This window comes from Gadus morhua, chromosome 5 (genome assembly GCF_902167405.1).
Source record: "Gadus morhua chromosome 5, gadMor3.0, whole genome shotgun sequence".
Taxonomy (NCBI): Eukaryota; Metazoa; Chordata; class Actinopteri; order Gadiformes; family Gadidae; genus Gadus; species Gadus morhua.
In genome coordinates, this window is record NC_044052.1 from 18,534,245 (window position 1) to 18,562,232 (window position 27,988).

The window sequence follows — 27,988 nt, forward strand, 5'->3', positions numbered from 1 at the left end:
TGCATTTTCAAAGGGCCAAGCATTTTATATACATACATTTTCCGTAACGGCCTGTTTTCTTGATATATTTTCCGGTGTAAATATTATTTCACATTATTCAACATTTGCTTTATGTTGTCAGAAGAAAGTCTTGCACACGTTATTTCATGCGTTGACTTATAGAAACGCCAGGGGGCGCCAGGACCAATCAGTTGGCTTCTCCAAACGGTATTTGACAGAAAACGTTGTTCGGATCCTACGCAACAGAAAGGGTGTCGAATAGTGGATAATGGATTCCGCTCTCGTCATCGAATTTGTTTTAGGGTTGTGAAGCGAAAGCATTTAAGACTAAATACTTATTCAGAAAAAGTCAATTTCGAAAGCAAGGCTGAACAATAACACATTAAATATTCTCCACAACAATTTTCTTGCCCAAACACACAATTTCACATTTTAGTTGGAAAATCAGACCAAGACTTCTTTTTCTGTGCTCGCACCTTTTTATTTTTCGAACAACATAGAGGACTTCACACAAAACCAAGCTGATATCCGGCCCAATTATTTACATCAAACTAGAGAAACATAGGAGGAAGCGTAAAGAAAACATTCTTTAGGTCTGACCATGCAAAACAATAAATAATGAATGCTCCTGACAACGCCTTGCATGGTAGTTTCAAGACTGCATTAAACAGAAAACGAAAAGCTCAAGTTTCAGCTGTCGTGGAGTCCTTCTTAAATACCTCTAGCTGAAGCTAGCATGATGCGCATGCTAGGCTAAAGCTAGCATTTTGGCGGATGCTAGGCTAAAGCTAGCACGGTTGTTGGTGCTAGGCTAAAGCTAGCATAGTTGGGGATGCTAGGCTAGAGATAGCATAGTTGTGGATGCTAGGCTAGAGATAGCATAGTTGCGGATGCTAGGCTACAAGACGAAGCCATCATATTAAAGGGGCACACACCTCCACACCTGTGCCAGCACAACACGTAACTTAAGCTTGTTTGATGTCGGGATTCTCCACAAGGTCCATTTTTGAAGCGACGTGATGAACAGAGAGGTGACGGACGGTTAAAGAGACGGAAAAAAATAAAATAAAAAGTGAGAATGTGCAAGAGTTTTCAGTGGAAAGCGTAAAGAGAATATCTAGAGTAGCCACAGCGTCCTAATTGGCTGAAGCACTGCAAGTGTACAGAAAAAGAAAAAAAACATTCTCGTCCGAGGGTCCACTCACTAGGTACTTCCTGTCAGGGGGACAGGAAGTACCCAGTACCCGCCTGTCCAGTTCACCGTCTCTCTCTCCTTCCACGCCTCCACGGTGCAACGTCCAGCTAGTTTTATCCAGTTAGTTTTCAGGGCCAGGTTCCTCTCCCAGTCTCCATCTCCTGGCTCCGCCCCCCTCTCCTCCACATGCTCCGCCCCCTGGCTCAGGTGATGAGCTGCGGCACCCAGGACTGGCTGGCCACCTGGGGGCGACACTGGGTGATGGCGGGGGGGCCGCCGGGGGTCTGGCTGTCCAGGCAGAGGCCGCTGACCATGTGCTGCAGCGCGGTGCCCCTGGGACGCCACCGCTGGGGGGAGGGAGGGGGGGAGAAAGAAAGACCTTTGAGTTAACCGACCACTTTGTATTTACTGCTCTCACTGTGTCAATAGATGTGTTATCTGTTTATTATTTTCTTTCACTGGTTTTTATTTTAATAACAGTAGGTGTCCCGTACTTTCTGCTGCCACACCCGCATTTGCGAGTTATTTTGGGTTACGTGTCGCTCAGGAGAGAAAGTATGGGTGAATAAATCTGGCTCAATGACGCCTACAGGGGAGGAAGAGGACATTGAGGTTCAAACCAAGAACCTTTCTGCTGGGAGAACGGTTCAACCCCCCCCCCCCCTAGCCTGGAGACTACCCAGACCTCCATCTTTATGGACAAGGACCTCCCAGGCGGATATGGTTCTGTTGGTTTTCATTTGGCTGGATCCAAGATCTGAGTCCCAGAAACATCAGAGCAATCACAGAAACAGTCGTTAGATGCAGACTTCTTGTTGTGCTTTTTGTGAGCGTGATTTGGAGTTGAAAGCAGGAGGCCTGCATGGTTGTGGAGCCAAAGTGCGGAGCAGAACAGCCCTTAAAAGGGAGACGTTTGATGGGACGGTGAAGTGGTAGTTACATGTGAATGGTTTACAGATCCATGAAGAGATATCGCCGCAGTTACAGCTGTTCCCCGTAAAGACCCAGCAGACCTCCAGGCCACCACAAGGGGGCCCCAGAGCTACAACGAATAGTCAAATGATCCCATAATGACGAAGTCAAAGTGACACCCCTTTATCACAAGGCAGGATTCATTCCAAACTCTTAATTTTTTAGACCTTTCGTGAATTCGTTTACGTTAAGAGACTTACAGTAACAAGTTTAGATGCCTGCGATCAAGAAGCAGTCGATGGTTAGGGACTTTTGCCCAGGGATGCCTAAAGGTATGGTTTCAAACCCAGGACCCTTCCGGCTAGGAGCCCCATTCCTCCATAACAAAATAAATATGACTAGGGTAGTATTGAATATTATTTATATGAATTGATGTCATAGAGAATATGGAGAGCCAGTTAGGTTAGGACCTGAATATATGACGAAAATACATATCTTCAGGGATTTACACACAAAGAAAATTGTTTCTTTCATAAATGCGCTTAATAGCTAATTAATTCCTCCTGGCTGATGGTAATTATTTATTTTCTTATGTTGAAAGGTACGGAGTAATAGTTATATCTGTAGCTTGGGACAGACATCGACTTAATAATATAATGTTTCCTGATAACGTAAGTAGCAGCAAAACGTATTTCAACGCAAATGCAATAATCCTAATGAATTACATCATTGTCGTCGTTATCAGTAATTAGCACAAAGCGCTTATTCGACTAGATAGCCCAGAACAGCGCTGCTAGCCGCACCTGATCTCATGTTATTAGTCGAGTTGAAAGCAGTTGGTTTCTGTTGAAAGTACAAGTGAAGAGCTCAGTCTGGGAGATGAAGCGATGAGGCTAATAAACCTTTCAGGTTTCAGGGCCTTGGCGTCGCCTCCGTCTGAGCCGGGATTACGCCGCAGAAGTGCCGAGATTCCGAGAGGAATGAGCAGGATTAGCGCGGAAGACGAGGTTCTTAGACCCAGGGTTGCTCAACGCTGGGATGGAGGAGGAGACGAGGGCAAACCAGACGCAACCAGCTCTGTGAACGTTTTCTCGGAGGAACCAGGTTCCTCAGACAGAGTTAATCATGGTCCTCAAAACATGCGTGTGTGTGTGTGTGTGTGTGTGTGTGTGTGTGTGTGTGTGTGTGTGTGTGTGTGTGTGTGTGTGTGTGTGTGTGTGTGTGTGTGTGTGTGTGTGTGTGTGTGTGTGTGTGTGTGTGTGTGTGTGTGTGTGTGTTTCAGTGATTCATTTTACTAAATAGTATACGAACCAGTCAACAGAAACAGACAGAAGCAAAAAAACAAGTTTTTTTTGCAGGTTACCCCTGCATTGGAGTATGACTCTGGGGCTGAACACACTATCAGTGTGCACTCCAGGAGCGGCCCCCTCACCAGAGGGGATGGATGGTGTGTCAAGTGGGAGGGGCCGCAGCTGTCAGAGCAATGTGGGAGCCAGGCCGCCCCCCCCTCCCCCCCAGGACCAGGCTCCAGGGTCTCTCCTCCCCACAGACCAGACTCTAGGGTCCTCCTCTCTCATCCTCCCTCCTCCTCCCCACAGTCCAGGCGCTCCCACACACTCCCACCCCCCCCAACACATGGTCTATGTTACCAAACCCCCCCCCCGCCCCCCGGTCACCACCCGGCCCTTGAGTCAGGGGACTGGGGGGTCTCCAGCTGGGGGGGGAGGGGGGAGCTCTTGTTTAAAATAGTTAACCCGATATATGTGTTATTATGTAGTTCAAGTAGTCAAGTAAATAAAGTAAAGTAGGTTGTGGCCCCTGGAAAGGGAGGCCCGGGGCCCCATGCTGGAGCCGCTGCCCTGCGACCCGACCCCGGATAAGAGGTTTGGAGATGGAGGGGGGACGGAGAGGCAAGGGGGGTGAAAGGGAGAGGGCGGTGGTCCGCAGTCGGGAATCGAACCTGCGGCCGCTATGAGGAGTTTTGTCTTTACGCTTAGTGCACTAGTGGGGGGAGTAGCACACCTGAGAGCTCGGGTTATACTGTCCTTTTTAAAAAAGACTAAGCGCACACACACACACACACACACACACACACACACACACACACACACACACACACGTACAAAGCCACTGGGGGCTACACCACACTGGGATGCGGTATGGAAGCCTCTCTCAACCACTGATTTATTTACCAGCGCCGTGTGATCAGAGTGGATCCTGTGGAGAGGCATGTGTAGAGCACATGGCGGCGGGAGACAGCACTCTCGTTTGTTTCTGGGGGGGATCCGTGCTCTTACTCATTCATTGCGAAGAGATTCACTCACTTTTATGGACATAGTCCTCCTTTTTATGCTTTCGGGAAGGTTTCAGTGTCTCTCTCTTCTCTCTGAGTGTATTTGGGAATATTCATCCTCTCGTTGTTTCAGGAGATATTCACCCTCTCACAGTCTCTGGGAATATTCAGCCTGATTGTTACTGGGAGGATTGATTCTCCCCATGGTTCCCGGGTCAACCTCTCATCGTCCTCGGGAGATTCAGTTTAGTTCATCAAGCCTTCTGGGGGAAAAGGCTTGATGACAAACGGATGACCTAAACAAACAGGGCGATTGTGTTGTGAAGGCTTTGTAGCCCAGTGGAAAGAACCTTGTGATGCAAATCGGACTGTGCAGCGTAAGATATAATAGGAAACACACACACACACACACACACACACACACACACACACGTCACACACACACATGCTCTGAAGGGCAGGAGAGGAACGCCAGCAACATGATCAATGGCTCCCTGGGCCCGATTTCAGGAACAGTTAAGATGGCTTATAAATCTTTTTCATCAAATGTGTAAATGAGGTGAAGTGGTGTATGACGGACCATAATAACCTCTTTCTCCGAGTCGGACACTCAGTCTATCGTGAGCTCAATTTGATGCTCTTTCTGTTTGATTCTGCCCTGAATCTATCAGTTTTATGTTTCAATTGTACGTACGTCTAAAGATGGATATATTACTACTACATTCATCCAGCAGTAAGGTCAGATTATTCAGTTGCAAAATAAGAAACAGATCAATGAATCCCAACAAGGACCTCTACCTGTTTGGGTTCCTTGGTACTGCAGGGCTCCATCTTGACCTTTGACCCCGCGGTGAAGGCAGTGATTGCCAGGCAGAGGTCCTGCTGCCTCAGGAATGGCTCCACCAGCTCCCACTTCTACGGAGGAGAACCAGAGAGCCACAGGTTTAACCGCTGAATCAGGAGAACAACCAGAGAGCCACAGGTTTAACCCCTGAATCAGGAGAACAACCAGAGAGCCACAGGTTTAACCCCTGAATCAGGAGAACAACCAGAGAGCCACAGGTTTAACCCCTGAATCAGGAGAACAACCAGAGAGCCACCGGTTTAACCCCTGAATCAGGAGAACAACCAGAGAGCCACAGGTTTAACCCCTGAATCAGGAGAACAACCAGAGAGCCACAGGTTTAACCCCTGAATCAGGAGAACAACCAGAGAGCCACAGGTTTAACCCCTGAATCAGGAGAACAACCAGAGAGCCACAGGTTTAACCCCTGAATCAGGAAAACAACCAGAGAACCACAGGTTTAACCCCTGAATCAGGAGAACAACCAGAGAGCCACAGGTTTAACCCCTGAATCAGGAGAACAACCAGAGAGCCACAGGTTTAACCCCTGAATCAGGAGAACAACCAGAGAGCCACGGGTTTAACCCCTGAATCAGGAGAACAACCAGAGAGCCCCTGAATCAGGAGAACAACCAGAGAGCCACAGGTTTAACCCCTGAATCAGGAGAACAACCAGAGAGCCACAGGTTTAACCCCTGAATCAGGAGAACAACCAGAGAGCCACAGGTTTAACCGTTGAATCAGGAGAACAACCAGAGAGCCACAGGTTTAACCCCTGAATCAGGAGAACAACCAGAGAGCCACAGGTGTAACCCCTGAATCAGGAGAACAACCAGAGAGCCACAGGTTTAACCCCTGAATCAGGAGAACAACCAGAGAGCCACAGGTTTAACCCCTGAATCAGGAGAACAACCAGAGAGCCACAGGTTTAACCCCTGAATCAGGAGAACAACCAGAGAGCCACAGGTTTAACCGCTGAATCAGGAGAACAACCAGAGAACCACAGGTTTAACCCCTGAATCAGGAGAACAACCAGAGAGCCACAGGTTTAACCCCTGAATCAGGAGAACAACCAGAGAAACACAGGTTTAACCCCTGAATCAGGAGAACAACAAGAGAGCCACAGGTTTAACCGCTGAATCAGGAGAACAACCAGAGAAACACAGGTTTAACCCCTGAATCAGGAGAACAACCAGAGAACCACAGGTTTAACCCCTGAATCAGGCGAACAACCAGAGAACCACAGGTTTAACCGCTGAATCAGGAGAACAACCAGAGAGCCACAGGTTTAACCCCTGAATCAGGCGAACAACCAGAGAACCACAGGTTTAACCCCTGAATCAGGAGAACAACCAGAGAGCCACAGGTTTAACCCCTGAATCAGGAGAACAACCAGAGAGCCACAGGTTTAACCGCTGAATCAGGAGAACAACCAGAGAGCCACAGGTTTAACCCCTGAATCAGAACCGCCTCGTCTCCCTGAACACAAACATCAACGTGTTGTCTGGATAAAGACGCTGTTAACTACACATGTACACCGACTGCATGTCTGCGTACGGATCCTCTTCAGTCTCACTGTGAACCGGAGCGTCTCTGGGTGCGGGGCACAGGCCTCTCAGAGCCCCCGCCGGGTCCGGGAGGCAACACGTCTGTGAGATACATCTAGTGGCCTGTCTACATTCCACACCCCTCGGACAACTCTTCCTCTCTGTGTGTGTGTGTGTGTGTGTGTGTGTGTGTGTGTGTGTGTGTGTGTGTGTGTGTGTGTGTGTGTGTGTGTGTGTGTGTGTGTGTGTGTGTGTGTGTGTGTGTGTGTCTGTGTGCCCATGTGCGTGTGTGTGTGTGTGTGTGTGTGTGTGTGCCCGTGTGTGTGTGCCCGTGTGTGTGTGTGTGTGTGTGTGTGTGTGTGTGTGTGTGTGTGTGTGTGTGTGCACGCGTGCGTGTGTGCGTGTGTGTGGTAGGGTCCTCCTAGAGAGGTCCCAGCTGGACGTGTTCAACATGAACTCGGTGGTCCTGACCGACTGGCCTCCTGGTCACAACAGAGGGGCGGGGCTGACTGCTACACCTCTACACTAGCTCTGGGAGGATCAGAGGCGAGGTCTTAATGCAGGGCCGGGGGGCGGGGCTGTACTGAAACACCACTGTGACATCACATCCTGTAGAGCTGGGGGTGTGACTGAAACATCCCCCTGACATCACAACCTGGAGAATGGACGGTTGCAATTGATTGCAATATAAGTGCAAGCTCATGCAATGAGTTATTGCATGTAATTATCTAACGATGATGTTAACCATGGCTTACAACATCTTTTCTCTCTCAGAGACAGTAAGCAAGGACAACGAAAGGAGAGAGAGAGAGAGAGTGAGAGATAGAGGGGATAAGGGAGTCAGAGACAGGCAGATACAAAGACAGAGGAGGGATGAGAGAGAGCGAGAAAGAGAGCGAGAGCGAGAGCGAGAGAGAGAGAGAGAGAGAGAGAGAGAGAGAGAGAGAGAGAGAGCGCGGGTAGGGAGAGAGAGAGAGAGAGAGATAGAGAGAGATAGAGAGAGAGGGAGAGAGAGAGGAAGTAGAACACAATGTAATTGCGAGCGGGAGGGAGAGAGGTAAACAGACTGTAATAAAGGAGCTCTACATAAACATGATGAATCATAATGATTACAGTATGGGGGCCCGGGGGGGGGGGGGGGGGGGGGGGGGGCTGGGTACCTGGGATGCGGGCCGGTTGGCCCCGTGGCCCCTGCACTCGCCCAGGACCAGGTCGTCGGCTCCGCGGGTCTCCAGGCACTGGTCCCCCTGCTTCAGCAGGCTGGAGACCGCCTCCTGCTCTGGGATCCTGAGGGACCGAGACCGGGACAACGGGGCGTGTCAGAACCCAGCGTGTGGAGCAGATGGACCCAGACCAACCCTGGATCATCTCCCTTTGTCTTTGTCTTTCAGCGCCTGTATCTCGCTCTGCCTCCCCCTCTCTCTCTCTCTCTCCTCCCCTCTCCCTCTCACTCACTCCCACTCTCTCTCTCTTTAACTCCCCCTTCTACTCTCACCATGTCTCTCTCCTATTTCCTCCCCCTCTCAATGTCTCTGTCTCACTCTCTTTCCTCCCTCTCTCTACCTCTCCTCTCTCTCTCCCTCTCATCACTTCTTTCTCTCTCCATATCTGCTAATTGTTCCATCTCACACTGTCCTGTCTAGCCTTTCATCTCTCTCTCTCTCTCTCTCTCTCTCTCTCTCTCTCTCTCTCTCTCTCTCTCTCTCTCTCTCTCTCTCTCTCTCTATATCTGTCTTCTTGTTTCTCTTCATCACTTTCTGAGTCTTCCCATCAGTCCCCCCTCATCATCTGTATCTGGAGGATTCCGTTAGTGTTGCCAAGCAACACAACATACTGCCACGATAACAGCAGCAGCAGCGGCCACACACACACACACACACACACACACACACACACACACACACACACACACACACACACACACACACACACACACACACACACACACACACACACACACACACACACACACACACACGCCCACACCCACACACACACACCCACACACACAAGCTACAGAAACCCGTACAGATGATTTCTATTATGTGTGTTGATACAGGCAGGGCTTAGCCTGGGAAACAGACACACACTAATCACCCTAAAGAACGCGTCACACACACACACACACACACACACGTCTGATCCCACACACGCCGGCCTCGTTAGGGTGACAGGCCGCCCGGAACTCAACACCTCCTCCAGCTTCTGATGGAGGTCAGCATGGCGTCACATCAGGGTCCGTATCCCCCCCCCCCCCCCCACCGCCCCCCCCCCCCCCCCCCCACTGACCCCCCCCGCCCCAACCCTCCCTGGGAAAAAGGGTTTCTAGGGGAGATTTTCTGTACATGTTCACTGGAACAAGATATTATGAGCAGATGTTGAGGGTGTGTGAGTAAGTCTGTCTATGTGTGCGTGAATCTGGTGTGTTTGTGTGCGTGTGCGTGTGTGTGTGCTTGCGCATGTATGTGTGCGCATGCGTGCACCTGCGCACGTGTGTGTGTGTGTGTGTGTGTGTGTGTGTGTGTGTGTGTGTGTGTGTGTGTGTGCGTGTGTCTGTGTGTGTGCTTATATATGTGTGCGCGTGCGTGCACGTGTGTGCATGTGTTTGATTGTGCGCGTGCGTGTGTTTTTGTGCTTGTGCGTGCACCTGTGTGCGTGCACCTGTGTGCGTGCGTGCGCCCACCTGAGCTCTGGGTAGACGTTCTCCATGTACCAGCGGAACGGCTTACAGTTGAGCTTCCTCCTCAGTGCCGTGCGCTCCGCGATGCTGGGAGAGAGGAGAGGAGAAGTGTAAGGGGAGCGGAGGGACAGGGGGGGCCTCCCGGGTGTCGGCTGAGCAGTCAGTACACTTGCCCTCCGATCCTGGGGTCGCCGGTTCGAGCCCCCGTAGCAGCGAGGCGCGAGAGAGCTGCCGTTACATTAGGATGCAGAGACACTAAAGTCTGGCTTAGTTATGGTTGAACGTCGACGTAACGCAAGGGGGTTTGCGGGCCCATTAAGACCCCTCTTGCGTCCACCGCAAGTGCCTGACGTGCGCCTCCCACAAATTATAACCTTGCATTGAGGCAATGAAGCAGCAAGGGCTGTGATTGGTCCGCTTACCTAAACCCGACGTAAACCCAACACAGTACCAAAACAGGTTCACGACAGCGTCAAAGCGACGGCATTGTGAACCTGATCATCAAAGATCAGTGAATTCTTTCTCCTCCCTCAAAGTGTTTTGCGTTGGTGAGAGGGGTACTTGGCAGAAACAATATCTTTGAGGGAGTACACAAGTAAAACTATTTGAGAACCACGGATAAAGGGAACGTAGGTACTTTGTTCCTTGTCTAGAGACATCAGTGCTCGGATGTGTCATTCATGTATCATTCTAGATCTCCGTTCACATGTGTAATCTCTCAATCTGTCAATCAAACTTTATCGACATGGCGCATCTCACACTGCATAACGAGTAGTGCATGGAAACCAACCAAACACTGGATGTGTACTCAAATATAGCTCAGATGTGCACTCTAATATAGTACACATGATTACACCACGCTAGATAAATATATATATACAAGAATAAATAAAAACAGAGCCGAAGACGGAAGAACAGGACGAAACACAAAACAGAATCGCACATCTAATTTTATGATCCTGACCACATTTTAGTATGGGCACAATAAAACCAAACAATAGCTTTTTGTTGTTGACACGGATGATGGATTTATGATTTACATCAGAAAGCAGACACGGCCAAAAGTATAACTCCAGGAATGTTTTAAATCCTGTAGGACTTGGCTCTCTGACAACCATCTGACCCAGTCTTATGAATCAACCCAGAGAAAGTCTTCCAGGGTTGGAGCTGGTGATGGGAGAAGGACCTTCCCCCAAAACCTTCTCCTGTAGTCCATGGGGTTCACCAAGCAACCTGATACTGCAGGATCCCGTGTCACACAGAGCAACATACACCAGCCTGAACCGATAGCTCTGAACACGCCCTGGGTTGACGGTCAGGGCCAACAACGGCTCTCAGCGTCTGGCCATCGTTTGAGACGTCGACTCTGAAGTAGTTCACATGCGTGGGAGAGCGAGAGTAAGAAAATGAGCTAATGTGTAGATGAAGTGTATTATATTCGGGTGTGGCTGGCGGAGAGAACCCTCAGAGGAGATCCAGCACTGTGTCTTCCTGTTACACGACCGGGCTTGTACAACAGCAAATGATGCCTTCTGATGAACAAGCCCTCATACCATTACTACGGTTCCTGCTCCCAGACCCTATAATACCGTACTATACAAAGTAAAGGGGCACAGGGTAGCAGCTATGTTCCGGATTCAATTACATTACAGTACATTAGGGTGTCCTAATGTCTGTCACTAGGGATACCACATGACTAGATACCTCCACTGATTTCTTTAGGGGCCGGGGGAGGGGGGGGGCGGGGGGGGGGGGGGGGGGGGGCTAGGGGCCGGGGTCCCGGGGGGGGCTCACCTGCCGTAGGCCTTGCCCTGGGCGGAGGGCCGGGCTGAGTAGTAGTACTGCTTGTACTCGTCCATCCAGACCTCCGCCGCACGCCGCGTGTTCCTGCAGACAGACAGACAGGTCAGTGACAGACAGACAGACAGACAGACAGGCAGACAGACAGACAGACAGACAGGTCAGTGGCAGGTAGACACAGACAGACAGAGAGACAGACAGACAGACAGACAGACAGACAGACAGACAGACAGACAGGTCAGTGGCAGACAGACAGACAGACAGACAGACAGACAGACAGACAGACAGACAGACAGACAGACAGACAGACAGGTCAGTGGCAGACAGACAGACAGACAGACAGACAGACAGACAGACAGACAGACAGACAGACAGACAGACAGGGCGTGGCCGTGCCGTCTAGCCCCCGCGGCGCTCTGTGAGCTCACTTGATGTAGGTGAGGGCGTTGCCCTCGGGGAAGTCGTAGGGGTGCCTCTTCCTGAAGACGTGGCCCACCCTGCTGCAGGGCAGGATCTCCAGGCTGCCCCCGCACATCCACACCCGGAAGGAGAGCTCTGGGGACGGGGAACACCACCAACCCAGACGTCAGCTCCATGGAGAGGCTTCCTGTAGACTGGGAGTCATGGGACTAAACCATGACTCCCAGTCTACATTGAGACTGGGAGTCATGGAACTGAACCATGACGATGGACGGCAAACTAGAGCTATGGACTTTAATTACCGCTAATAGATTAGATAAGGTCTTTAAACGGTTAAAGGGGGATATCAACTATAAGTCGTGACATAAAGACCGTGAATCAGGATATGATCTATGAAGGAGGAGGAGGTGGAGGAGGAGGAGGAGGAGGAGGAGGGGGTGGAGGTGGAGGAGGAGGAGGAGGAGGAGGGGGTGGAGGTGGAGGTGGAGGAGGAGGAGGATATGGAGGAGAGCTCACCGAAGTTCTCCCCGCCCCAGATGTCCATGTGGGTGTCGTACTGCCCCAGATGGTTGAACCAGTTCTTCTCCATGACGAAGATCCCCCCGGCGATGACTGGGGTCCTGAGGGCCGGGAGACAGAGCAGAACACGCCTCCGTCACCACGAGGTGTAGAACCGCAAAAGGGTGGGGGTGCAGTGGTGAGAAAAGTGCATCTTCTAAAACGTAAAGCTAACAAGCGTCGTAGCATGCTTGTGATTCGGGCTACACGTACGGGAATCCCTCTCAGAAAAGCTCATGGCAGGACATGATGCAGAGAGAGACCCAGGTTCTGTTCTGACCTGCGGTCCCAGGCTACACGTCAGTCCCGCTCACCTTCAACCCAGCGGTGCATCCATAAAGGCATTCAAATACTTTGAGAACAAAGAAAAGGCACATGGGCTGCATTTATACAGCGCCTTCCTAACCAGTGGCCACTCAAAGCGCTTTCCAATATTGTCTAACGTTCATCCGTTCACGCACACATGGACACACCGACGGGGGTGTCAGCCACGTAAGGTGACAGACAGCTTTTTGGGAGCAGGTAGCGTGAGGTTTCTTGCTCTGGGGCACCTCGACACTCGGCTAGGAGGAGCCGGGGATCGAACTAGCAACCTTCCGGTTACCAGCCGACCCGCTCTACCTGCTGGGCCACATGCCGCCCAAAGGAGCCAGGCCAAGTTTCTATCCCAACCAGCATGTCATTTATCATCCTGCTGTTGACGGTTTATATATCGATATTTCTACTGCTCTTACTATACAGACATATTATATTCCTATATACATATTTATATATTCTCTGTTTGTCTTTATTTATTGTTTGTAATCTGCGCCTCTCGGTAACGACGGGCGAGCGAGTGCCAGGAGAGAGACTTTAACGACCAGTGAGGAGGGGCGGAAGAACCCAGCGACCTGATTGGCAGTGTCGGGTCGCTCCTCGCCATCTTCTGCTCGATGGGGATCTGCTCCCATTTAAAGTGGAGGCTCCAGTCGAAACCTGGGGAGAGAGAGGGGGGGTAAGAGAGAGAGAGAGACAGAGAGAGAGAGAGACAGAGAGAGAGAGAGAGAGACAGAGAGAGAGACAGAGGGAGAGCGAGAGCGAGAGGGAGGGAGAGAGAGAGAGAGAGAGAGAGCGCGACACAGAGTGAGACAGAGAGAGACGGAGAGAGAGAGACACAGGAAGAGTAACAGAGAGAGAGACATAGGCAGAGACAGAGACACAGGAAGAGACAGAGACAGAGAACGAGAGAGAGAGAGAGAGAGAGAGAGAGAGAGAGAGAGAGAGAGAGAGAAGAGAGGATGCATTGAGAGTGGTGAACAAGAGGGGCTTCACACAACAGAAACCAGTCTTAGGAGGATGTCTGGGCCGTTCCCCACCACATCAGCCAGCGGTGGCCAATGGATTCATCATGTCACCGGCTCCCCCAGCTCACCAGCGCTGACTGATGTCACCACAGCTACAGACGACCACGGCTATTCAGTCCAGATACAAGCTCTCCTCAGTCCCCCTCATCTTGTGTCTCACATTCCCCCCCCCCCCCTTGGTTGATTGTTTTCACTCCCTGTCCTTATGTGTCCCTGATTGTCCTCGCTGACATTAATTGGTTTCACCTGTCCCTCATCAACATTCCCCTCCTAGTGTATTCAGTCAACGCGTGTCCCTTCCTCTGTGCCAGTTCGTCTCTGTTCTCTGTATCGTGTCCTAGCATTTTCTGAGCGATGGTTTCCTGATTCCTGATTCCTGCCTGGTGACTCCCGACTACCTCTTTGCCTCCTCCCTGCCGGATTGTTTGCCTGATCTACTGGTTTCCCGTGTACCGCACAATCCTTTAGTAAAGACAATTCTTTCTACCCTCTTTCCGCCTCCTGAGTCGTGCTATTGAGCTCTTTATCTCCTGCTGCTCACCCAGCCGTCACACTGTGTGGATGTCTCTGCTGCGTGGGGCTAATGGCTCAAACCCTCGTGGAACCACAGCTTCAGAAGGTTCTCCAGTTTCTATTCAGTCTCTCCAGAGCTCTGTGGAGGACTTCCTGTTGAACTTCACGAGTATCCTGAGAGATAGGTTCCATAGCAACAGCATCCGTCTTGGGCCGTGTTTGTGCGCGTGCGTGTGCATCTGTGTGTGCGTGTGTGCGTGATTGCGTCGGTGCATGTGTGTTTGAGCGCTGGTGTCTTTGTGCACACGTTTGAGCGAGCGTGCATTTGTGTTGAAATGCGTGTGTGCATGTGCGTGTGTGTACGAGTGTGTTTGCGTGCGTGTGTGGGTGTCCATGTGTGTCCGTGTGCTTCTGTGTATCTTTGTGTGTGCATGCACGTCTGTGTGTGTGTGTGTGTGTGTGTGTGTGTGTGTGTGCACACTGACCTCCTCGCAGGTCGGCCGAGGCGGCCAGGTAGGCGAAGTTATCGAGGCTGATGACGTCGATGATGGGGCTCACAACCCGGGTGTGGTCCTGGGGGGGGGGGGTTAGAGGTCAGAGGTCACAGGTCAGGTCGAAGGGCGGAAGTGGTCAGACAGGATATGTGTGTTTTTCTGCAAATATTATTCTGCAATAAAAGTATTAATCTGCATTGACCCAAAAAAAAATCCTAATTAAAAGAAGTCACTTTCATTCAAATCATTGGCAGGTTTCACATGATGTCACGCGCATTCCAAGCCTCCATATTGTTGCTTCTTCAACGTTACACGAAGAGAAAAACAGCTGGTTGTTTTAGAACGGCTGAGAAAAACCCCTCCCAAGAATAGCACACTGCAGTGAGCGTACTATGCTGGGGTTCAAGTAGTGCAGGTGTGTGTGTGTGTGTGTGCGTGTGTGTATGTATCTGATAAGACCTTGACGAGACACGCCTGCACCCTGTGTGATCATCAACTACCTGCAACCCGACCACAATGAGGACAAAGCAGGCAACTGTGTGTGTGTGTGTGTGTGTGTGTGTGTGTGTGTGTGTGTGTGTGTGTGTGTGTGTGTGTTCCTTAGCATGTGTGTGTGTTTCTGAGCATGTGTGTGTGTGTGTGTGTGTGTGTGTGTGTGTGCATATACATTTGCTTTGTCAGGTTAGTGCCAACGACTGTTCTCAATTAGTGCCTCTTTACTCAGGGATCTGAACCCATGTTGAACTCCGCTCCTATTACTGTGTGTGTGTGTGTGTGTGTGTGTGTGTGTGTGTGTGTGTGTGTGTGTGTGTGTGTGTGTGTGTGTGTGTGTGTGTGTGTGTTATTGTGTGCGTCAAACAGGAATCTGAGAGGGATGTCAGGGAGCACTTTGGGAAATGATTCTTTCCATAGATCTTTACGACGCTTTTAATGTGGAAGTGTGAGCGTGATTACAAGGCTTTTAATGTGAAAGCCTTTGGTCCAACATGCGCCGATTCCTCTGTAGAACAGACAAGAATAGAATGTGTGCAGTGTACGAAAGACACTTGCTCTCGCTCTCTCCCTCTCCCTCTCTCTCTCTCTCTCTCCCTCTCCCTCAGCAGGTTTATGTGTCCTCTTAGGCCCATAAACACTGTCAACTGTCAAATAAAGGCATGCTCGTGTCCAGGAAGCTTGTCTCTCCTCGGCTGTTGTTCCTCTAGCCTGGAACCCGTCCTGATCACATGACCTGACCTGCTCCATCTCTCTCTCTCTCTCTCTTTAACTCCCCCTTCTACTCTCACCATGTCTCTCTCCTTTTTCCTCCCCCTCTCAATGTCTCTGTCGCTCTCTTTTCTCCCTCTCTCTACCTCTCCCCTCTCATCACTTCTTTCTCTCTGCTAATCGTTCCATCTCACACTGTCCCGTCTAGCCTTTCATCTCTCTCTCTCTCTCTCTCTCTCTCTCTCTCTCTCTCTCTCTCTCTCTCTCTCTCTCTCTCTCTCTCTCTCTCTCTCTCTCTCTCTCTCTCTCTCTCTCTCTCTCTCTCTCTCTCTCTCTCTCTCTCTCTCTCTCTCTCTCTCTCTCTCAGCGTCTGCGTGGTTCTTGCGCTGCGTCGACTACGTGGAACCATAATCAGCCCTGGAGTTCAGAGAGTGTGGAGTGGAGTTAGTCATGATGGGGGGGGGGGGGGAGGTCTAGAGGAGGTTGAAGTGTGATAAGGTGGTGATGGTGATGAGGAGGTCTGAGTTCCCAGCCAGGATGTCAGTCAATAGTGAGTCAGACAGACCCCATATGCGCTTCAGAGTCTGGCTTCTCTTCTGGCTAGTACGTGCGTTTCATTTGGTTTGATTTGTGCTTTGGAAGTTTCGTTTGAGGTATTTGATTTTGATCTACAATCGTAGCTCTTTTTTTTTTATGAAAAAGCAGCATATTTAAAACTCAACATGGAGAGAGAAGTATTTGCTATCTTTTATTGTAAATTATTGCTTACAAATAATCGTCTTTTTACCAGTGGTCGGTCAAGGTTAGGACTATCGTCCCACGTTTACTGTCGTCCCATGTAGTATGACAATAAACATGGAAGCATTTTAATTTACATCTGTGTTGAGAAATAGTAAATTTGTCCTTCAGAGACGAGGGGAAAATAAATTTAAACGGATGCCGAGCACCAGGTCAGAGAGAGAGAGAGAGAGAGAGAGAGAGAGAGAGAGAGAGAGAGACCTGTCCCCAGGACCAACCCCTGACCAACAAGAAGTGAGCGTACCTCCTTGACCCTCTGGATCATGGGCTGCAGCCAGTCGGCGTTCACCTCACAGTGGCTGTCCAGGAAGGTGAGGACAGGCGCCGATGCCGCGTTGGCCCCCCGCACCCGGGACCGGATCAGACCTGGGGGGGAACGCATCATCTATATTATAACAGTTATTATAATGAATAATTATCAGGTCCTTCCCCCTTATTTTGGTGTTTTCTGCTATGTCTTGATGTGTTGTGTCTTGCCTTGTTTTGTGTTGTGTTGCGGTGCGTGTTGTGGTGTAGCTTGACTTGGAAGAGTGGCGTCATTTTAAATAACCAGTTTCAGAGGGTTTAAGAGTGGTTTGGTGAGAGATTACAGACTGTTAACCCTGTCTGACGCGTCGTCAACACCTGTTGTCCTCTCTGACTCAACATGCTCCGACACATCCTCGCCGACGGCTTCTGGAACGTCTCCCACTACGACTCCAGGGAGACGCTACAGTTAACTCCCACCGCCGTAAACATAATGTCCTCCGTGGTGAAACACGTTGTTGGGATGCATGTTAAACTGTGTCCAGAGGCAGAAGAGTTTATAGATTCTTATGATACATTATGTGTGTTATTTGTGTACGAATGTGTGAGCGAGTGAATGTGTGAATGTGTGTGAGTGAGTGTGGGAGTGTGGAGTGTGTGAGTGAGTGTGTGAGCGAACGTGAGAGTGAGGGTGTGAGGGAATGTGGGAGAGAGTGTGTGAGCGAATGTGTGAGTGAGTGCGTGAGCGAGAGTTTGAGTGAATGAGTGAGTGAGTGTGTGAGTGGATGTGTGAGTGAGTGTGTGAACGCGTGGCACAGTGTTTGTGACATTGCAGCATCATGTTTGCACCAATAAAGTGCAGGACTACGTTCAGACCTGCAGCCCCGGCCTCAGAGTAGAGAGGTGGAATGTGGTTTCATCATGTGATGAGGACATCATGTGATGAGGACATCATGTGATGAGCACATCACGGTCCTGAGTCTGAGCGGGTGCCCTACTGTGTTTACTGAACGCTGCTTCATTCAGCATCACTCATACACGCTAGAATCTGATCAACAAGCTAATTAAACAGAATGTGACACGCACCTGAAATGCATTGCTCTTAATGTGCCTCAGTTAAAGGTTATTAAAAAGGGTTTAATATTAAGGTAATCATACTTAATTATGCTTTGCATGATTAAGTACAGTTAAGCTTTCCTTTTACGTATTACAGCTAGACTCTCATCTACCCAAACACACACGCACACACACACACACACACACACACACACACACACACTCACACAAACTCACCCTCTCTTCTGCCGTTCCTGAGGCAGTGAACTTTCTGGATCTGAGAGAGCAGCTGGCAGTCTTCAGCTGGAGGAGAGAGGGGAGGAGGAGAGGAGAGGAGAGGAGGAGAGAGGGGAGGAGGAGAGGAGGAGAGAGGGGAGGAGGAGAGGAGAGGAGGAGAGGAGAGAAAGAGAGGATAGGAGGAGGCGAGGGGAGGAGGAGAGGAGAGGAGGAGAGGAGAGAGGAGAGGAGAGAAAGAGAGGAGAGAAAGAGAGGAGAGCAAAGAAAGAAAGAGAGGAGAGGAGGATTGGAATTGTTATTGTTGAATCTAACCCAGAAAAAATGTCCTCTCACTTCTCCTCCTTGTTCTCCTCATGCGCACATGCACACGCACACACACACACACACACACACACACACACACCACTAAGGTTAATGAGCCGTGTCTTATGGTCACATTGCATCAGTGCTCATGTACAGTCCTGCAAATCAAATATTAAACCTAAACGCCAAGCAGGAAGGACACTTTAGTATCCTCTGGATGTTCAAACACAAGGAAACATCTGATTGGACAATAAGGGCTCTGTTCTGTAAGCAAACCAACAGCGCAGCCTTTTCCCATCCGACCCGCAGAGAGAAACACGGGTCAGACAGAGACAGACTGTATAAACACACACACGCACGCACGCACAGCCCACACACACACACACACAAATACACCGGTTCACAGGCACACACACATTTGTGGGTGTGTGATATAACAATGTCATAATCCTTCGGGAGGAAGCAGACAGTGTACATAGACCATCAGTTGATTAATAATGCGTATGTGTGTGTGTGTGTGTGTGTGTGTGTGTGTGTGTGTGTGTGTGTGTGTGTGTGTGTGTGTGTGTGTGTGTGTGTGTGTGTGTGTGTGTGTGTGTGTTTGCGTTCATGCGTGTGAGTGTGTGTGTGAGAGTGTGAGAGCCAGAGAGATGCGAGGAGCCAGAATAAAAGGAGCAATGGAGAGAGAAAGAGCGAGTCAGAGAGAGAGCCATTGAGGTATTTATGATGGTTATTTAATCAATGTAGTGATTGATTTAAACACATATTGTCAACATGTCCTGCTAATAAAGCCGTATGTATGCGTGAATGGAGACAGACGGAGACACTATATGAGAGAGAGAGAGAGAGAGAGAGAGAGAGAGAGAGAGAGAGAGAGAGAGAGAGAGAGAGAGAGAGAGAGAGAGAGAGAGAGAGAGAGAGAGAGAGAGAGAGAGAGAGAGAGAGAGAGAGAGAGAGAGAGACTATCAGTGTACTACTGCATTAGTAACGCTCCTTAGAGGACAGCTGGTCCGGCTGATTGGGGGAGTTTATTTCATGGGTTCAAAGTTCAACAGCTATTGATTAAAATACACACACACGCACATAACACACACACACAGACACACACAAACAGGGAGAGCGCAAAGTCACAAATCAAACTCCAGACAGACGGGGACCATCAGGCTTAGCAAGAGTGAGAGTGTGTGAACACATAATATAAATACACAGATTAAGCTTGTATTAAACTCAGGGACTCACGATCTGAGCTGAAGTCGTCTATCAGGATGATCTCCTGCACCAATGAAGCTGGACTTCTCATCAGCACACTGGAGATAAAGAGAGATGGAGGGAGACAGAGCAAGAGAGAAAGGAATATATTAAGAGAAATGGGGACAGAGAGGGAAAGATATGTTTGTTTTTGTTTTGATCCATTGTAAATATGGAACAAAAGACTGAAGAGAGTAACGTGTGTTTGTGTGTGTGTGTGTGTGTGTATGTTTGTATGTGCGCACATGCGTGTGTGTGCATGCGTGTGCGCGTGTGCGTGTGTGAATCTGTCTGTGTGTGTGCACGTGCATGCGACTGCGTGCGTCCGTGTGCGTGCGTGCGTGCGCTCGCGCGTGCGTGCGCTCGCGCGTGCGTGCGTGGGCCCACCTCTTGATGGTCCTCAGTAGGGTGGAGCGGGCCTCATTGTGGAAGGTGATGATCACGCTGGTGGGCGGCAGGTCCGCGTCGTAGTTCACAGAGGCACACCTGAGGACCAGAGAGAGGCCATGAGAACCTGTCAAGGTTCCTCACCCAGGAACCACCCACAGGGGATCGAGAACGCCCAGAACCTTCCACCAACGCTGGTCTCCAGATGTTCTCCTACTTATATGAAGGACTCAGGATGTTCTCCTTCTTATATGAAGGACTCAGGATGTTCTCCTTCTTATATGAAGGACTCAGGATGTTCTCCTTCTTATATGAAGGACTCAGGATGTTCTCCTTCTTATATGAAGGACTCAGGATGTTCTCCTTCTTATATGAAGGTCTCCAGATGTTCTCCTTCTTATATGAAGGACTCAGGATGTTCTCCTAATTATATGAAGGTCTCCAGTGTTCCACAAGTAGTGGAGCGATCAACAGATCAACAAGCGTCTGTCAGGGGATGTGAGGGATTGAGGACGGGTGCTGGAGATTGACAAAACGAAAGCCGACGTATATTGTGTGCCTGGCAGAATTAACGCCATGGGGCTCGACGACAGACCACTTGTATCTACATCTAGGTGGTGCATTGTCTTTATTTAGACCGTCTTCCCACCTGACCCCTCCACTCTAGACTGGGTAACCCCGCTCTTTCTGCCGGCGATTTGAGTTCGCCCTGCAGAAGGGTCTGGGGAAGAGCAATACATTTATTTCTGCTTCCGATCGATTTTTTGCGGGAGCCAATCACCAAGCAGGCTTACCCCCTGGCGTGCTATTGGCTGGTTTAACACAATCACGACAGGGAAGCGACGGCAGGCAGCCAATTGCGTACAGAGTCATTTTAACTAGGCCCGTTGATCACGCCTCTTGTGCTGAAATAAATTATAGCAGTCTCCCCAGACCAATGTGCAACCTACGATTGAGCTTGGTCTGGCAACAGCCAGGCTACCTCCACCCAGGACCACCCAGGGCTCTGAGAGGCCTCAGAGGTCACCATATCCATGCAGTACGCCCACGGCCTGCATGTAAATCCGTCACCAGTCTGGGGCCTGAGCCCCACAGGTCTGGCCCGGTTTAGAGCCTTGATCTTCTTATGGAGATCATCCAGAGCCCCGGGGTCAGCCTGGTGTCAGGGTTGATCTCCATGAGAACTGGCCTGACCCTTCGCTCTAATGTCCTGTCTATGATTGGTTCCCTCTCCCCTGTAATGCGCGTCATATAATTGATCCCCTCTCACCTGTAATGTCTGGTTTATTACCTGTGATATCTGATATATCACCCATGATATCTGATATCTCAGCTGTAGCTCACCTGTAACGTCTGTCTCTGATGGGTCTTGTGTGTCACCTGTAGTGTCTCTAATTGATTCTCTCACCTGTAGTGTCTCTAATTGATTCTCTCAACTGTAGTGTCTCTAATTGATTCTTTCACCTGTAGTGTCTCTAATTGATTCTCTCACCTGTAGTGTCTCTAATTGATTATCTCACCTGTAGTGTCGGGTGTCTAACCTGTCGTGTCTCTAATAGATTATCTCAGCTGTAGTGTCTGGTTTCTCACCTGTAGTGTATCTAATTGATTCCTCACCTGTAGTGTCTCTAATTGATTCTCTCACCTGTAGTCCCTCTAATTGATTCCTCACCTGTAGTGTCTCTAATTGATTCCTCACCTGTAGTGTTGGGTGTCTCTGATGGTCCTCTCTAATTGATTCCTCAACTGTAGCGTCTCTAATTGATTCCTCACCTGTGGTGTCTCTAATTGATTAGAGACACCACAGCCACAACCTGTAGTGTCAGGTGTCTCACCTGTAGTGTCTCTAATTGATTCCTCACCTGTTGCGTCTCTAATTGATTCCTCACCTGTAGTTTCTCTAAATGATTCCCTCACCTGTAGTGTCAGGTGTCTCACCTGTAGTGTCTCTAATTGATTCCTCACCTGTGGCGTCTCTAATTGATTCCTCACCTGTAGTTTCTCTAATTGATTCCCTCACCTGTAGTGTCAGGTGTCTCACCTGTAGTGTCTCTAATTGATTCCTCACCTGTGGCGTCTCTAATTGATTCCTCACCTGTAGTTTCTCTAAATGATTCCCTCACCTGTAGTGTCAGGTGTCTCACCTGTAGTGTCTCTAATTGATTCCTCACCTGTGGCGTCTCTAATTGATTCCTCACCTGTAGTTTCTCTAATTGATTCACTCACCTGTAGTGTCAGGTGTTTCACCTGTAGTGTCTCTAATTGATTCCTCACCTGTGGCGTCTCTAATTGATTCCTCACCTGTAGTGTCAGGTGTTTCACCTGTAGTGTCTCTAATTGATTCCTCACCTGTAGTGTCTCTAATTGATTCCTCACCTGTAGTTTCTTCAATTGATTCACTCACCTGTAGTGTCAGGTGTTTCACCTGTAGTGTCTCTAATTGATTCCTCACCTGTGGCGTCTCTAATTGATTCCTCACCTGTAGTTTCTCTAATTGATTCCCTCACCTGTAGTGTCAGGTGTCTCACCTGTAGTGTCTCTAATTGATTCCTCACCTGTAGTTTCTCTAATTGATTCCCTCACCTGTAGTGTCAGGTGTCTCACCTGTAGTGTCTATAATTGATTCCTCACCTGTAGTGCCGGGTGTCTCTGATAGCCCTCTCGCTGCCCAGCCGGTTGCTCTCCTGCAGGTTGAAGGCGTGTTCTCGGTAGGGGTCCTCACCCGGCTTCATCTGCTTCCCCGCCAGGTACGCCTTCTCTTCGAAGCCCCCCATCAGCTGCAACTGCTGTTCCGCCCGCGGGGGGTGGGTCACCTGGTGGAGGGGAGGGGGAGGGACGGACGGACGGACATTCATTTTATAACATGTTGCCCCTCTTTATGGCTTACTCGCCTCATCTTTTTTACGAATGCACATAGAAATGCTCACACACACACACACACACACACACACACACACACACACACACACACACACACACACACACACACACACACACACACACACACACACACACACACACACACACACAATGTTGCACTGTCGCCAGCGAAGCGGTCCAAAATAGCTCATCTGAGTACCGCAGTTTGATCAACATCATTGAAAACATCATGAAGGACGGCACTGAAGAACGACCAAAGCAAAGCCTTCGAGTTTGTTTGACTTTATGAAGGAAGACAAACCAAACGAATCATTGTCTGGTGGTATTTTACAGGGGGGGTCACGACTTCTTCTCTCATAGAAGAACGCATTCATTCCAATAAAGGCGGAGAGGTTATCATTGATGTTTTGCCAATTGAGTTAACGAAAAGGCCAGGTTCATAATTCATTCAGCTGAGACAAGAACCTTATTTTTACATCCCTCAAAAAAAACTAAAGTAGATTAAGATAGTCTTATATACGCCATCAGTCTTCATAGTGTATTTCATACTGTTTTTTTATATTGCATGCATGATTCGTTAAATTATATGTTAATTGTAATTCATAAAAAAGCCCCTTCTTTTAAATCACATTTTTAAACATATATTCTCCAATTGCTGTTATTCAAAAATGTTTCCATGATTGTATTAATAAAGTTAATTGAAACATCTCGATAAGCTGTGCTGTGAAGGCAGCATGTGTACCCTCCATTACTCGGTCACGGTGGACGGGCGTGACCCACACATACTGATCTGCAACATCTGGCCCTCCATGACTTCACATGGGGAGCTAAATCGTGTTTGGCCAATGCTAAGCCGAGCCAAGTCATGATGTGCAGTGCTAAGCTACAACGGTCACTTGCCAAGCAATGCTATACCTTGCTTAACTACGCCATGCTATGTTTATATGAAGCTTGTTGATATTTTATTGTGATTAATGTATTAATATAAATACAAATATGGATAAGAAAACGTATACGTGGCGATTTAGACACTTTAAGTAGTCCTTAAAAAAACATCACGTGATTAATGCGGCTTCTAGATTTATTTATTTTTTGCACTTGTCTGTCAGCCTGTCTGTCTGCTTGCCTACCTGTCTGGCTATGAGGAATAATAAATACAGGTATATCAAAAAGAAAAAAGAAGGAAAGAGAGAAAACGGGAACCCAGCACAGACATTTCTGTTAATCCGTAACCATCCAGTAAATCTCTATGGAAACATTAGCTAGCTAATAACCCGTGTGTTGTGGTTTAACTGCAGGGGATTAGCCTACTTTCACAGGGAAGGTTTGGTCGTGTCAACTTCATGAATTGAAACTCACTGTACACATGGTATAGAAGGTCGTCACTCGACAAACATTAAATGGTTCCTGAAGCAACAACCTGGGCCTACCGAGTCGTCAATATTGAATGACCAATAATATAGTTATGTATTAATCGTTAATAGCAATACAAATAATCAATATTCTTGTTTATTTGCACTGTCCTTTTTTGTTCCAGGATTGCCTTTTTGGGGACAATTAAGTGTTTATCTCTACTGAAATGTAGTCGTTTAAAGGTTCCCTACTTTACCACCAGGTGTGACAAGACTGATCACCCAGTACAGGCCGTTAAACAACATAAGTCTAAACTGATCATCATTTCAGCTCACTGCTAGGCTGGTTTCAACTTCAACCGGCCAGCTAGTCTGGGTTACAACTGCCAGATGACAGTTGCTTAGCAACCCCAGGAGTATCCACCTGCAAGTATGTGACTGGTTGGTGACCGCAGTTTTCAGTCTCTCTCCCTTCTCTCCCCCCCCCCCCCCCCCCCCCCCCCCCGCAAGGTGTACACTTACTAGTTGACAGGGAAGTCTGGCCAGGCAGAGATAGGCCCTGTTTCCAGTAACACAAGTTAATCATGTTCACCAGATGTGTACCGTGGCTTCATTAATATGACATGGTTGAAATGCTACAGCTGTCCATGTGTATGTTGTGTCGGGTACTAAGTACTGTGTGGGTACTGGGTACTGGATCCTGAGTACTGTGTACTGGGTCCTGGATACTGTGTTCTGGGTACTTGGTGCTATGTACTGTGTACTCTGTATTGTGTACTGTGTACTGGGCGCTGTGTAGTGGTTACTGTATACGGGGTACTGTGTTCTGTGAACTGAGTACTGGTAGTGTGTACTCTGTATTGTGTACTGTGTACTGTGTACTGCAGGGCGCTGTGTACTATACTGTACGGGGTACTGTGGACTGGGTACTGTGTAATGGCCAGTGAACTGGTACTGTGTACTCTGTACTGTGGACTGGGTACTATGTACTGGGTACTGTGTACTGGGTACTGTGTACTGGGTACTGTGTACTGGGTACTGTGTACTGGGTACTGTGTAATGGCCAGTGAACTGGTACTGTGTACTCTGTACTGTGGACTGGGTACTATGTACTGGGTACTATGTACTGGGTACTCTGTACTGGGTGCTCTGTACTGGGTACTGTGCTCCAGGAGACGAGCAGTCCGCCGTAACAGTTGGTGTCAACAATGGCGCCCCACCCCCTTCCAGCTAATGGGCTAGCTAGCCCTGTTGGACGCTAAGTAGCATGCTACGCTAGCTCCCGAGGCGTCAGGCAGATGTTGCGCTGCGTGGAGTCATGGAAACTCAATGGAAGACATTGCGCAGGACGGCAGATGTGAACGACAGGTGGACGCGCGCCGCCTGACAACAGTCATCACACAGAGCCGGCGGAGGCAGGCTGGTGAATCAGTCAGCCAGGCTGCGGAGACAGAGGGGGGGAGAGGAGGAGATGGAGGGAGGGAGGGAGGGAGGGAGGGAGGGAGGGAGGGAGGGAGTGAAGACGGTGTGAGAGGAAGAGAGAGGGAGAAGTGGAGGGAAAGGAAGAGAAGATGGAACAAATATAACCAGGGATAGGAAGAAAAACTAAAGGAATGAAAGAAGAAAAGATGGAGCGAAAGAAACACAGAAAGGGAGACACAGAAATAAAGAGACACAGAAAGAGAGACACAGAAAGAGAGAGACAGAGAGAGAGAGAGAGAGACAGTAAGAGAGACACAGAAAGTGAAGCAGAAGAAGCATCATGGTAAACCAGCCGCCTGGGTCAGACTCTGAGTGGAGATCTACTACACACTTAAAGGCCCGGTCCTGACCCGTCGCGGCGCACAGGAACATCTGCTCGGCTACAGGTGACAGACACGCACCCGTCGGTCGGCCCACGACCTCCCGTCATGCTCTGCGCCTTTCCTCGTTCTTAAACAACTCACATGACCCACATCCCGAGGGGCCGCGTGGCCTGGGAGGACTCGGCGGCGTGTTTCATTTGTTAGTAAAATCACACCTGTTTCCCAGACGCCTCGTCGCTCTCTTGTCTCGCGGGGCAGGGCGCTTCGCCCCCCCTGGGTTGCCCCGGCTGTTATTACCGGCCTGTAATGACGCTCTTTCAAGGACCTTCGGTCTCGAGGACAACGACGTCTGCCCGCGTGTTGATAACAGTCAACGGTTCCACGCGCGCGTTCTGGTTCTGTTCCTCTGATCCGTCGAGCTGAGCGCGTGATAAAGGTTTCGGCGCTCGAAATGAGGGACCGCGGGTTGATCAAAGGAAACTCAGCGGCGTCCGCGCGCCGCGCTGGACTTAAGCAAAGCCTCTTATCGTCGGGATCTCGTGCTCCGGGAGAGGGACGTCGCTGAGAGAATTGATAAATAACTATGGAGAAATTAACAAGCGGCGTTCTTGCGAGTGTTTATAAAATTTTAATATAAATATGTTTTTTTTCCAAGTGACATATTTTTGTCGCTACCGACGAGGGCCCAGAAAAGAAAAAAACGTATCGCATGGCAGCTGCTTTTAGATCACATCCCCCTCGCGCCCTCATAACACACATCAACATGCAACACACACTCCCCTGCAGAACGCCACTGTCACCGACGACGCACACACACACAAACACAAACGCATACACACACACGCGCGTATCTGCGAGCACACACGCACGCACGTGCGCGTATCTCCGCGCACGCAAACACACACACACACACACACACACACACACACACACACACACACACACACACACACACACACACACACACACACACACACACACACACACACACACACACACACACACTTTCCATCAACGCGATTCACACTCAGCACGCGCTCCGTAACCGCCCGTCACTCACGATCAGCGGGATGGTCCGGTCCTCGCGGTGGATCTCCAGCCGGCCGGAGGACCCCTTCTGCCCGTGGATCCGCGCTCCCGCGGCGCGGGGCTGCGACGCGGAGGACGGGGAGGTCTGCGGCTTGTTGTCCTGCCACAGATAATAAAACGTTCCCAGGATCCACGCGACGGTCAGAATCGCGATGGCGTTGGCCCGTATCCGGCGCATCCTGAGCCCATATGGCGGGCTCCGGCCACGAGCCCGACGGGTTCAGGTTCGCCTGCCGAGGACACAAAGCTGGGAGAGGGGGGGAGTTGAGCTGCGGCCGGTGCCTTGCTGGTGATGAACCGCAGCACCGCCAGCCGCTCCACGAACAGCCTGCTGCTGCTGCTGCCGCTGCTGGGATCTGCGCACTGCACCGCGCGGTCCTAGCGCCGATCCACCTCCTCCTCCTCCTCCTCCCCCCCCCCCCCCCCCCCCCCCCCCTCCCCCGCCGCGCAAGAGCCGCGCTTTTGCGCCGCAGGCAATCGGACGCTTCAGCCGAACCCTGATCTTTACCGCGAGGCTCAAAGGAACGGGCGGGTTCGACGATCTTCAACAGGAGCGGTTGTGTTCCGCAGACTGAGTAAGCGATTGAGTTGAATAAATCATGAGCTACGGTCTGAGCCTCCCGTTTCCAGAGCCTGGAAGAGCCGGTGTTGGGACCCACGTCCTTCTGGACTCGTTCCAGACCGAGGGAGCTCACCTCACGGCGAGGCCTTTTTAATAGTTAAACAGTTCAAAGTCTACAAGAGAAAATCAGGAGCAAACATGAGAGAATCAGAGTGTGCGTGGA

At 49.9% G+C, this 27,988-nt stretch overlaps 1 protein-coding gene across 1 annotated transcript; it reads right to left on the reverse strand.

The window, feature by feature from the left end:
• Positions 1–456: 456 nt before the first annotated feature.
• galnt16 (UDP-N-acetyl-alpha-D-galactosamine:polypeptide N-acetylgalactosaminyltransferase 16) lies at positions 457–27,612 on the reverse strand. Its single transcript, XM_030356867.1, has 15 exons — positions 27,175–27,612; positions 22,709–22,890; positions 20,078–20,176; positions 19,682–19,749; positions 18,140–18,205; positions 16,845–16,966; positions 14,591–14,678; positions 13,140–13,224; positions 12,208–12,311; positions 11,700–11,826; positions 11,266–11,358; positions 9,475–9,558; positions 7,952–8,078; positions 5,199–5,315; positions 457–1,542 (listed from the first exon to the last, which is right to left on the reverse strand). Exons 1-15 carry the CDS (start codon positions 27,379–27,381, stop codon positions 1,399–1,401), a joined length of 1,713 nt encoding a protein of 570 aa, XP_030212727.1. The 5' UTR covers positions 27,382–27,612; the 3' UTR covers positions 457–1,398.
• Positions 27,613–27,988: the final 376 nt, after the last annotated feature.

What these genes read in the sequence shown, in the direction of transcription:
- galnt16 (XM_030356867.1), bottom strand. Translation starts at nt 27,381, where the DNA reads ATGCGCCGGATACGGGCCAACGCCATCGCGATTCTGACCGTCGCGTGG. An exon ending in CAGGAACGGCAGAAGAGAGG is followed by an intron (nt 16,967 to 18,139) that starts GTGAGTTTGTGT and finishes GTTCCCCCCCAG; the next exon opens with GTCTGATCCGGTCCCGGGTG. An exon ending in AACGCCCTCACCTACATCAA is followed by an intron (nt 11,359 to 11,699) that starts GTGAGCTCACAG and finishes GTCTGTCTGCAG; the next exon opens with GAACACGCGGCGTGCGGCGG.